At 58.7% G+C, this 12,386-nt stretch overlaps 1 protein-coding gene across 4 annotated transcripts in view; it reads left to right on the forward strand.

Moving 5' to 3' along the window:
• The first annotated feature begins 322 nt into the window (after positions 1-322).
• TTC7B (tetratricopeptide repeat domain 7B) overlaps positions 323-12,386 on the forward strand; it is a 212,326-nt gene continuing 200,262 nt past the window's right edge. For all 4 annotated transcript variants that reach the window (XM_054567150.1, XM_054567152.1, XM_054567153.1 and 1 more), the window contains exon 1: positions 323-497. In XM_054567150.1, coding sequence (XP_054423125.1) covers positions 377-497 — 121 coding nt within the window. In that variant the 5' untranslated portion in view covers positions 323-376. The remainder of the gene's footprint in view (positions 498-12,386) is intronic.

The raw sequence follows: 12,386 nt of genomic DNA on the forward strand, positions 1-12,386 counted from the left end.
CACCTCGGGGGTCGACCCCAGCCCCTTCCAGCCCCCGCTGACGGGCGTCCCTCCTCCTCCCCCATCTCCCTCGCAATTCGCCCCTCCTCACGCCCCCGGCTCGGGCCCCGCCTCCAGCCCCGACCCCCGCCCGCGCTGCGGCTCCGGCCCTGGCCGGCAGGGGCCGCTCCTCGCGCCGCCCGGGGCCCTGCCGCCGCCCGCCGCCGCCCGCCTCCCCGCCCCTTCCCAGCCGGCGCTCCCGTTACGCCGCGGAGCCGGGAGCCGGGAGCCGGAGCCCGAGCCCGCGGCGGCGGCGGGCGGCGGCGAGGGGGCGCCCGGGCGACGGCGGCGCGGCGGCGGGGCCTGCGGGCGGGCGGGCCGGCCGGGCCAGGCCGCGATGGCGACCAAGAAGGCGGGCTCGCGGCTGGAGACGGAGATCGAGCGCTGCCGCTCCGAGTGCCAGTGGGAGAGGATCCCCGAGCTCGTCAAGCAGCTGTCCGCCAAGCTCATCGCCAACGGTACGCGCGGGGCGCGCCGGCCGGGGCTGCGGGGGGCGCCGCGGCCTCTGCGGGGTGGGCCGGGACCCCGGGGCGCTCAGCGGCGCGGGGCGCAGGCAGGGGCGCAGCTGGGCCGCGAGGGCGCCGCGGCGCGGGTGTGCGCGGGGCCAGGGCCTCGGGAGCCCGGGGTCCCTTGGAGTCGCGCAGTGGGGCGTCCAGCGGGCGAAGGCTTGTGCCTGGCGCCCCAGAGTCGGGCGTCTGGTGCCGGGAGTCTCGAGGAGTCACCTGCTGTACCTGGGTCCCGGGGGGTCGGGGACCGGCCTTAGGGTTCTAAGAAGTTGGAGATGTTGGGGAAGGCTGCTCCTTGAGGATAAGGGTGTGCGTGTGTGGGGATTCCAGGGTGTGGGTATGGCGTGCTCCGGGAGTCATGGTGTATTGATAGGGATGTTGAACAGAGACCCCTGGAAAGTATGGTATGTAAACATATGGCGTTCAAGGGGCCCCAGGTGGAAGCTCAGGCTTGGCGTGTGTTGGGGGTGGCGGTAGAAGGCAGGCTGAGATGTGTGTCCTGGGGTTCAGGGAGTAGGATGTCCAAGCTGTGGACCTAGGGAGGTCAGGAGTAGGACTATAAGGGAAATAGAGTCAGAGGAGTCCGGAAGGAGAATATTGTAGAGAAAAGTGGGACTGTGGTCCAAGAATGTTGGGACGTGCGGTTGGGCCGGGAAGGGCTTGGTGCCAAGGGGCGGAGGGGTCCCAGGGGGACACGGAGAAGGAACCTGGTGCCTGGAGTTAGCCCCTGACCCCGCTGACTGAGTTGGTTCTTGTACCCACTCAAATCTAACTTGCATCCAGAAATCCCATTTCAGAGCTCAGCTCCACGTGGCCTTATTTGTTTTGGAAGCAAGTATTGTTGATTTTTGCTTGTCCTTTAGTGCCCGCCAAAACCACGGGCACCAATGGGCTGGAGAGAGGGCAGAGGTTTTGTCTTAGTTCATCTCTGGCTTCCTGAGGCTGGGTGAGCACACCCGGCTGAACAAATGAATGAAAGAAAGAATGAATGAATGACAGACACTGCTCTAAGCAAGGAGATCCGCGCACTATTTTCAACCTTCTCACCTCAGATTACCCAGAAATAGAGGGAAGTCACATGTCCTCTTCAAGACTGGTTTATATTTGGGCCTTTTATGTTAATCGTGCCTTGAAATAAGGGCTTGGTTTTGCATACTGTCAGCTGTGCTACCTGTCACGCTTAGGGCAGGTTTGTCCTGGGCGAATGCAGGTGCCATGGCCATGCGGGGAGGCATGGAGGAAGCACAGACCTGCCTGGGCTCAGCGAGTTCTCCGTGCAGTTAGTGTCTGGGGAAAGGTGTTTGGGCCCAGGGCAGCTTGGCCTTATCCTCTCTGTAAGGCTCCCTACCTTGTGCTCTGGCTTCTCCTCGCCTCACCTGCGGCATCTTCCCCTTCTTGGGGTCGGACCGTCCTTCTTGGAGTTGGGTTTACCTGGTCGCTTCCCAGCTCTGGGGGCATGTCCTCCAGGACAGGCTGAAGTTAGGATTAAGTGGGTCCGTTGGTGAGCACCCTGGGTTTTTCCTTCAGAGCCACTTGTTTCCTGCTTTGTTTGCTCGTGCGTTCAGCTGGCATCAGCGTGCCCGCCTGTGCTGGGCACAGGCAGTGGTGGGCAGCGCTGACCAAGCTCCCGCTCTGCTGACCCTCCTCTGAGGGGACAGGCAATTAGCAAAAGTGGAAATCAGTAAACAGGGCAGCATCCAATAATAGGGGATTTAAGGGGAGCAGATGAGTTAACACAACCGCGAACAATGGGTAGCGGAAGAAGGGTAGCTCTTCGCACAGTGGAGTGTGGAGCAGGTGGGTTTGCGGTAGCACGGGCCCATCTTACATTCGCGTCCCCCTTGGCCTCAGCTCCCTTTCCAGGGCCTTGTCCCTGTGGCCTAAGCCACAGCCATGAGTGGGTCTCAAGGGGCGGTGAGTTGCGTGGGGCACCGTGGTCCATGGGTCTGTGTGCCAGGCTGGTTGGGGGAAACTCACGAGAGGTAGATTCCTGCCTCAGAACCCACATGGTGACAGCAGCCATTGAGGACAAAAGGACAAAAGGTTACCCAGACTCTGGAAGGTCAAAGGGTGCTCTGGAAGACCAAGAAAAAAAAGCAAAGAAAAAATTGAAACAAAAACAGAATTATTGTGACTCTCCTTGGGGGTTCAGAGAAGTGGCTGGAGGAGGGTCCTTCCCTTCCTTCGGCTGATAGGGGCTCCTGTGAACCAACCGGTGGTGTGACACCGTCCTGGCTTTGGGGACACGAACTCCCCCACCGACCCCCTTGGGTGCACTAGACCTCAAGTTCCGGGCAGATTTGGAAAAATTCTTTTTAAGATTTTATTTATTTAGAGAGAGGGAGAGAAACATCAATGGGAGAGAGAAACGTCAACCAGTTGCCTCTTGCATACGCCCCAACTGGGGCCCAGGCTCACAAACCAGGCATGTGCCCTGACCTGGCCTCAAACCAGCAACCTTTTGCTTTGCGGGACAACATCCAACGCACTGAGCCACTCTGGCGGGGGGACATCTGGCAAAATTCCTAAGCTAACGCACTTGCTGCTTATAATAAGGAAAGTGAGTCCCTGTCGTGTTTGCCATACTAAGACAGTTACCTTGGAGGCAGCCCCAGGCAGAATAGAGCATTCTTTGAAACCAGCCTGACCGGTACCCAGTGCCAGACCTGCCACTTCCTCACTCTGTGACCTCGGCCAAATCCCTTACCCACTCGGAGCCTCAGTTTCCTCCTCTTAGAAAGGGGATTAGAAGGCCAACGTTGCAGGGCTTGGTACGAGATTCAAAGGCGCTAATGGCACTGTGTGGGCAGGCCATTCATTCGCTCGTTCGTTCCGCAGGTATTGAGCATTCGCTATGTGCTGCTCTGTTTTAGGCACTGGGGATGTGTCAGCGAACAAAATAGACAAAAATAACAAACATCCCTGCCCTCGTGAAGCCCACTTTCTAGTGGAGAAGGGACAGGGAGATATAAATAAAGACGTTACCGAAATGGACAGGATGGTGGGTGGGGAAGGTGCTCTCGGAGGGATGAAGAGGGGCGAGGGGAAAGAGCCTTGGGAGGGGGGAGGTGGGGGCACAGGGACAGCTAGTCTACCTCGGGTGGCCGGGGAAGGCTCCGCTGGGAAGGCAGCACCTGAGGGGAGAGCTAAGGTCGGGGAGGAGGCTGTTCGGGGAGGGGAGTTCCAGGGCAGAGGGGTGGCGGGGCCAGACCACATGGGGCCTCGTAGGTCATGGCTGAGGCTCCGGCTTTTCTCTGAGTGAGGTGGGAGCCACCAGAGGGTTCTGAGCTGAGACTCCTGCATTCTCAGGGCTCCTGCTCGCAGTGCACACCCTCCCCACCCCCAGCAGCAGCAGTGTCTTCTGGGAAGGGAGCGTGGCAGTCCCTCTCCGTGCAGGGCGCGCAGTAGTGGCGCTTCTCAGAGCGCGCTGCTCCGGCCTGGCTCCTTTGAGGCAAATGGGTTCAGACAGTTTAGCCAAGATGTGGATAAGGAAGAAAAGGGCAAATGCCCAGCTGAAAAGAGAATCCAGAGACCTGTTTTCTGTCTCGTGCTCCACCGTGGTCACCATTTTAATCTCTTCACCTAAAAAAACGAAAATGTGTGGCAGCAATATGCCAGCACCCAGTGAGTCCCAACAAGAAAGCGACCGTACAGGTTAAGGGTGGCAGAAAACGCCCCTCAAGCCTAGGCTCTTGCTGCCTGAGATATGGTCCGGGTGTTGGCGTCATCTGAGGGCACGCGAGGAAGGCGACTCTCAGGCCCCCCAGACGTGCTGGGTCAAACTCCGCATCTTAGCCGGGTGCCCAGGGAATTCATGGGCACAGGGCTGTCTGAGGTGCCCTGGCCTGGAGCTGAGGTGGCAGCCCGAGGGGCTCGGGGACACAGATGGAGAACCACGCAGCAGAACCACACAGCAGCTTCTTGTTGGCTCACGGGTGAGTCCTGGCTCCGGGCGGGCAGACCCAGCTGCCCTTTCTCCCCAGAATGCCACCCCCCAGCCTCCCGGTGGCAAGGTTCACGCTGCAGGAGGAAGTGCAGTGACCTGGCTCCTGGTCCTCATTCGGTCTCGACCTACGGCTGGCCAGGTGACCTCAAGCCAGTAACCTAACCTCTGAGAGCCTGCCTTTCCTCATGGGCACGATGGGGTGGCTGTGAGGACCGTGTGAGCTGGTAGAGGCAGACTCTGGTGCGTGTCAAATGCTGGTGTTCACTCTCCAGCCAACTCAGTATAACTCTGAGCAAGGCAGCCACATCCCAGATGTTACCGGGTTGGGAAAAAAGAGTAGGAGACCTAGAAATGACACACCTGAGCTTGTGCCTGGTCAAGACCCTTGCACATGTCAATGATGGAAACAGGCATTTTGGAGGCCCGTGTCGGCCCTGAAGGACAGCCGCTCCCGTTCTGAGGCAGTGCCCGCTTCCCCACCCTTCCCCAGTCGCTAATCTTCTTAGGCACGAGCTCAGCTCTTGAGCTCACGTAGAACATTTGGGCCCCAGATGTAGTTTCTCCTTTAAGGGATCATTGCCCTTTGGGTTAGGTGTAATTTTTGAGGCTTTTTAATTACCTCTTGGTGATGGGTCAGTAGGGAAATGGTGCCTGAACAAAGGTTATTTCTGGGGCAAAGTTTGGTGACAAAATGCATTTAGACCATCGAGTGGGAGTGAAGTTCTTGGTATTTGCCAGTGGCTGATACTCCCGATGGCACTGTCTCCTCCAGCCCATGGCTTCCCTTTGGAGGCGGGCTGGGCTCCTGGGCAGCTCCGGTCTCCCTCCGGCCCCTGGAGCTGTCCCAAAGAGGCGGGGCTTCCTGGTGGACCAACCCCGGGGTCTCCTTCAGAAACCAGGCTGAGGTTTAGCTGAGAGTCTGCTGTGGTGTGAGAAGGTGCCATTGCTGTTTAGAATGACATCTTAGGACACACCGGGGGCCCCGCAGTCTCCTGGGAGTCAAGCTGCCCTCCACAGTAGGGAAGGACCCCGGGACCTCAGCGACCCTCCATCCTGACCTTCCCAGGGCGCCATCCTGCGTTCAAATACTCTGTCCTGTTGTCCTCTGAAGGACATGCTTTTGTGGTAGGCCATATGTCCCGATTTTTGGATTCAAAACATTCACTAACTTGACAGTAAAACATGGGTGGCCTCAGTTAGGCATTGGAGCTCGTGGTCACTGGAGTCAGGGCAGAAGGACTGCGACCTTGTGGCTGCACAAGTAGGGCCAGACGGCTCAACTTCTCCCCCGGCCTCCTGTTTGGAGGACGCGCAGGCGCTGAACGGGGAGGGAGGGCGGTTTCTGACATTCGTCCCCTTGATCGGCCAGCCTCCCCAGCACGTCCTCTCCGCACGCCCTCCCTTCGCCCTGGCCAGCAGGGCCTCCTCTCGCTCCCCTCACGTGTTGCTCCCCGACCTGTGCTCGTGCGGCGCGGCTCTGGAGGCCTCTCCGCAGGCCAGAAGCCTACCCATCTGCCGGGGTCCGGTTCAAATCCTTCCCAGCTGCCCTTCCTCCACTGAAAAGGCGGTTTGCCTCCAAGCAGACACCACATGTTGTTAGAACCAGATGGGACCTGAGGGATCACACTCTATAGCAGTTTTCCAGCTGTCAAGGAACCCCTCTGGGAACGTGCCTCTGGGTCCTGGTGGCTGGATGGGCAGGCCTCACTCAGCGGAGCAGCGACACTTGTCCTTAAAGTTCCCTTTGAAGGGATGGCTAACATGCTTAAAAAACACACTTGAAACCCACCAACAGTCCAACCTCCCCATTTGCAGATGAGAAAACACGCCCAGGGAGGGAGGTGTCTTCCTTACAGCTGCCGGCCGGCCAGGGGCAGAAGCGGACAGAGGGGCCCAGGGCCCCGGCCCCGCTGTTCAGCTGTTCCAGCGCGAAGTGGGGTTCTGTGGCATCCAAACCAGGAGAGGAACCTCAGCCTGAGAAGCCCTGTTCGCACTGGGGTGACATGCATCCAGAATCCCTTTTCTGAACCCCTCGGGGCCAGATAGGTTTCAAATGCTGAAATTTTCAGGATATGGTACATATGCCGGGCAGTATGTATGCCCGACACACCTGCGGGGTCGGGGCAGCGCCTCAAAAAACACGTTAGTATTTCTGCATCAAAACGTAGGCACAGCCATTGCAAAAGGGATAAATAGCCTATAAATAGCGTCGTGTCGGGTCAGTTGAGGTTTTGCTGCCCAGAAAGTTAACAGTAGCAAAAACCGGCTTTTGGCATTTAGAGAATTCTGGGTTCTGGAAGTTCCGGATAATGGATTGTGAACCTGTGATAATAGTGCCGAACTTGTACGGGGTTTCTAAGGACCAAATGAAGAACAAAACAACAAAAACCCACCTACTTGTGCTGAGCGTGCTGAGCGTGCTGCCGCCGCCACAGGGTAAGCCCTCCTGCGCCTCAGGGCGGCCGTGTTGTCTCCCACTTCCCCGTCAGGGCCGTTTCCCCTCCCCCACGCCGCCTACCTGGCCGTGTGTCCAGTCTCCTCTCTCAGGCGACGGCCTCTATGGACGGGGGACTGTGGTTCTGCTTTAATGGGCCCTTGGGCTCAGAGCCGCCCCTTGGTGAGCTGTGTGGGATTGGCCCACAGACTTTCAGGAGGGGAGGCCGCTGAGCAGTTGGAACCGGCTGAGGACAGACGGCAGAGGGCCCTGCGAAGCGGGGAGAGGCCCGAAGCACAGGTGAGCGCTCAGCCCCTGAGAAACGCAGTCCCGCCCGGACTGGTGTTTACGTCTGGGGCTGCCGGCGTCCAGTGGGTTCCCACCAGCCAGAGGCCTCCCGGTTGTCAGTCCCGTGTTCTCCGCCTCCACTCTTCCTCCTTCCCGACGGACCCCCGAGTTTGTTCATATCTCCGCCCTGCCCTGTTCCAGGTGCCACGTGCCATAGGTTTCACTGGAGGTGGGCTCACCCCCTTGCCTGTGATTGGTGGAGGCACAAGCAAGTGACTTAGTTCTACCCAATGAGACATCAGGGACATCTGCTGTGGGAAGGGCTTCTGGGAAAGATTTCCTCATGTTTAAGCGTGACACACATATGCTTAAGAGGGAAGAAGAATGGTTTCTCCTTTTCCCCTGGAGATTGTTGTGTTTCCGAGGCCTGGAGCTGCAGCCATCTTTAGGGGACCCCCCCAACCCCCAGGGGTGAGGCTGAGCCACGGAGAGTGGAGCACAGAGACAAGAAGAACATGGCCCCTCATTACATTGCTCACTTTCCCTGGACTTGCTGTTGTGAGAGATAAGTGCCTTCTCGTTGAAGCCACAGTGAGTCAGGTGTTTGGCCATTACTTGCTGCTGAAGTCGTCCTAACTGGGACAGCTTCTCTGCTTACCGGCAGCACCCCCAGCTGCCGGCCGGCTTTGTGCTGGGCACTCCATCAGGGATGGCCTTTGCTCCTGATTCTCACTGACCTCACGTGGGTGGCTTCCTGCCCCTCTGGGCGACCTCATGCTTGGCAGATGCCGGAGGGTTGCAGGCCTTTGATTTGGGTGAAAGCCAGTGTCTCCCATCCGAGAAGCTGGAAAGAGGGGAGGGGACTTTCTGAGACCTCTCAGAACCGTCCTCACCAGCCGCCAGAGCCAGCTTGAGCAGCGCTGGCAGCTGGATGAGATTGGTGCCGCATAAACTATGAAGAGAAGCCGCAAGCCACAGGAAACCGAATGGCGCGGCAACAGCTCCTGCCGCCCTCCGGGTTTGTCTGTCCCTGCTCATCAGGCTTAGCGGTGGTGGAGGTGCCACGACTAGGCAGAACAGATGTTATTGGGTCCTTTGAGGGGCCTGCCAGACCTGGAGTCAGAATCCCCAGGCACTTCTCCGAGTGCCCTTGTGCGCAGGACTTGCTCCTCGGACTCCTTCGTTTTCCTGACTTCGCGGGTGTCACAGTAGTGCCGGGGGGGAAGGAGAAGGAACAGGCATTTCTGAGCCAGGTTCTGGGCACAAACTTTTACATGGATCCCCGTCTGTCATCATTCAGGGCTCATAATTCCCACGCAGGGCATATGGAGACTGAGGCTTGGAGATGTTCATTGAGCTGCGTTCCTCACTCATGTTTTTCTAAACTCGCTCGATCCCAGAATCATCAAGGTGGCTTGTTAGAACCCAGCTTGCCCCACGGCTGGACGCAGCAGGTCTGGGGCGGTGAAGCTGATGGTGCTGGCCCGTGGCCGTGCTTTGAGCGGCACAGGCCTTGGGGAGCCTGGACATTATGGACCCCCAGACCTCTCCTCTGCAGTGGTCCCTCCCTGGGTCCCAGATGGGGCGCTGGACAGCTGCACTTTTAAATCGAGAGCCTCAGATGATTTGTGTGCTGTGACAGGTCTGGAAGCCCCTGCCCTCAACCCCAATCCTTAGCATTTCACAAGCACCTCCTGGGAGGGGGGCCCTGCACCAGAGGAAATAGAGTGAGCAGGTCCCCTGCTGTGGGAGGCATACAGCTCTGGGCAGTCCCTCCACCTCTGAGCAGCTGAGCCACCTGGGGGCTGGTCAGATTCCCAGCCTGGGCCCCAGCTTCTGCTTCAGCAGGTCTCAGTGGGTTGGGTTCAGGAAGCATGATTGCTAACTAACATCAAAGTGATTGTGGCACAAGGAGTTCCAGGACCAGACTTTGGCCATGATCGTCCAAGGGGTGGGACAGAGTGTCACCCTGCAGCCCGAGGAGAACAATGACAACGCCACTTACAAAGCTGCAAGGGGGTTGAGAAAGAGTGGGCTTCTGTGGCAGGAAGATCTTGGGCAGAGAGTGGCTTTGGGGTGACTCACTCATCCTGGTTGTCCTGAGACTTAGATGGTTTTAACACTGAAAGACCCACCTTCCAGGGACCCCCTGAGTCCTGGCCAGCAGGATGGTAGTTCACTGTCGGGCAGATGGAGGTGTTTTTGCAGAGGGGCAGGCAGGAGAAGGCGGTGGAATTGGCCACATTAGAGCAGGGTTGATTCCAGCTGCCTCAGACGGCTGGCCTGGCCTTGGGTAAATAAGTTACTTATCTTCTCTGAGCCTCACCCTTTATCTCAAAGGAGTGAATGAGATAATGCAGCTTCTAGCACCAGCATTATCAGAAGCAGCCCAACTGAATCAGGAATATTGTATGTGGAAGGAGGGTCCTGGTACTCAGTCCTATGCTGGGATAGAGGAAGTGGGCAGGATGTCAGTAAGGACAGTGGCAGCAAAGACCTGCTGCAGGGTGGCCGTGGGGATCCCGCTGCGCTGTAATGCGATGGGGGCCTGAAGCTGACGGCAGGGCCTCAGCTGGGTCACAGGACAAGCAAATGCACAAGCAGGGCTTCAGCCAGGCCTGGCAGGCTCCCCAGGCCTCCCCTCGCGCCATTCATTCAGCACGTCAGTGACCCAGGGGAGGATGTGGGGGTGCAGTGGCATGTAATGGGGACGCAAAGATGAATGAGACCACGTTGCTGAATCTCAAGCACCAGTACCATGTTTGGCCCACAGGAGGTACTCCAGTAATTCTTAAATGAACAGCTTGGCCTCTGCCCTTGAGGAGCGGAGTTGGGTTCATTCATTCACTCATCAAACGCTGACTGATCACCTACTGTGTGCCATCCCCGCCTGATGCCCGGGGAAGGCAGCGATCACTAAGACCATCTGTGTGCTCAAGTCAGGTACATACGGTCTTGGCACACGTGTGGTCAGGGCTGGAGTGGGAGAGGGACAAGGGCTATGGAGGCCCATGCGAGGGAGCGTCCACCTGGGGCGCGGTCCTTGATGTCACCCGGAGGGTGACTGTCCATGGCCCTGCCTGCTGGGGTGCTGGGTGGATTCTGGCTGACGGATTGCTCTCTGGGCTGACTGACTGCCGGTGACCTCATCCTGTTTCTTGTGCAACTGTAGGGTGGACACTTGGGGAGCGGCCCTTCCCAGGGCAGGATTCCAGGTCCCCTCCGCTGCCCTTCCTTGTCCTCTCTGCTCGCATGCAGCCGGCTCGGCCCCTTTGCCATGAGCCCTGGCTCCCCGGAGGGCCCGCTGTCTCTGGCCTTGCAGGGTCGCCGCCTAACAAGAAGCAGTGCTTTCTCTCAAGTTCGCCAGCCTTGCAGGAGGGCCCAGCCGAGGAGGGGATGCTGGCAGGGCAGCCAAGCCCAGGGACCTGTGGCAAATGCTGCTTTCTTTCCCTGGCCCGCCAGCCCGCGGGAGTCAGCTCCCCACTGAGTCCTGGGCCTGGAGGCCTGGGGGAGTAGGTCTCCCAGCCCCCGCACCGCAGCCCGCTCCCTGCGGGGGCCCCTCCCCGCCCCGCCCCTGCCCCACCGTGCACACTAAACTGTGTCCAGCCTCCCTTCTGCCTGGAATCTCACTGGGAGGAACTCCTCAGGCCCAGCTCAGACCTCTGACACCTTCTGAGTGTCCCTGGTGGCCTTTCCACACCACCATGCCAGGGCTCGGCGGTACCTGTCTCCCCTCGGACTGTTCTCTTGAGGGCAGGGCCTGGATTGGGACTTTGAATTTTCAAGAAGTACTTACTAATGGTGTGGGTGCACATTTAACTTGTCTGCGTGGAGCTGACTTCCGGAAAGAGCCATTCCCAAGCCTTCTGGGCCGGCCTGATAACGTGCCCCCTGACCCGTCAGTCACTTCCTGTGCTTGGGGCTCCGGGGACGGGCCCAACCCACTGCAAGCGAATGGCTTTCAAGTTACCTTTCCTTTTCTTAAGGCCGGTCCCTCTAGGGGAAGTGTGTGTGTGTGCGCACGCACGCACGCGTGTGCGTGGTCATTGCAGCAGGATTACTGCCTCTGTTCCCACGTGTCACTCTGTCCTGTCACCCTCCGTGTGGCCTTCCAGCTCCTGCCCGGTGTGTGGGCCTGGGGAGGAGGCCTTGGCATGAAGCCTGGACTCCAACTAGCAAGATTCTCTCAAAATATCACTTCTGCCCGCCTGTTTTGAGCTCTTTACTCTTTGACTTTTGCCGTCTTTGCCTTTCAGGCGAGAGTTCCAAAGAGCCAGGCCCGGCCCTCTGAGCTGGGGCACAGTCTAAACACAGCTAGTGGAGGGGGCACCGTGGGGCCCTGAGGTAGAAAAGCCAAGGCCCAGGTCCCGGTCAGCAGTCAAGCCCCCGATACGCACCAGGCACCCCAGGGAGATGCTGGGTCTCTAAGGGACGTGGCTGGGCCCTGCCCGTGAAAGGGAGACAGTACCTGTTGGAACATTCCAGAAACCTGCAGGGAACACCTGCCCTGTGCCGAGCAGTCGAGGTGAAGTGTGAATGTGAGCGCGAGGTGGCGGCGGTCAGAGAGCCAGGGTGATAGGTTACAAGGGTTTCGGCTTCCACTTTGAGGGAGATGGGCGCCATTGGAGGGTTTTGAGGGGAGGGGTGACATGGTATGGCTTACATTTTAAAACAGGTATGGGGACAGCGCATCACTCTTTTCTAGCTGAGGTACCTGTCCTTCTCTTAGGCACCCTGCTGTGTGTCAGTGCTTGGACCCCGGCCAAAGCCGGCTCTGCCCCCGATGTGTGCATCTGGGCAGCTACACGCTCTGGAGGAGCCCTCGGCCTTGCCGGCCACTTGCACCTGGTGACCAATGACCTCAAAGGCCCTGCCACTCTTCCAGTATGTTTGTATTCCCACTTTCCAAAATGTCCCTTTCAGATGTTCTTTTCCCTTCTTAGACCTCTGACATCCGCGGGATGTCCTCCTCCTCCCCTCGCGCGGACCTTGCCTCATTCTTCATTGAGGAAATGGAAACAATTAGGAAACCCGCGTGTTTCCGACGACCGAGTCTACCCGCTTTCCTCCCGTCACTGCCTGGAGGTTTCGGTTCCTTCCAAAGGGCAGCGGCCCCTTCACCTTTGCTCAGAAGCCCCTCTGTTCTCGCCTTCTCAGGACGTGGCTGCCACAG

This window comes from Pteronotus mesoamericanus, unplaced genomic scaffold, assembly GCF_021234165.1.
Source record: "Pteronotus mesoamericanus isolate MK-2021 breed Mesoamerican mustached bat unplaced genomic scaffold, CSHL_Meso_final contig_182, whole genome shotgun sequence".
Taxonomy (NCBI): domain Eukaryota; kingdom Metazoa; phylum Chordata; class Mammalia; order Chiroptera; family Mormoopidae; genus Pteronotus; species Pteronotus mesoamericanus.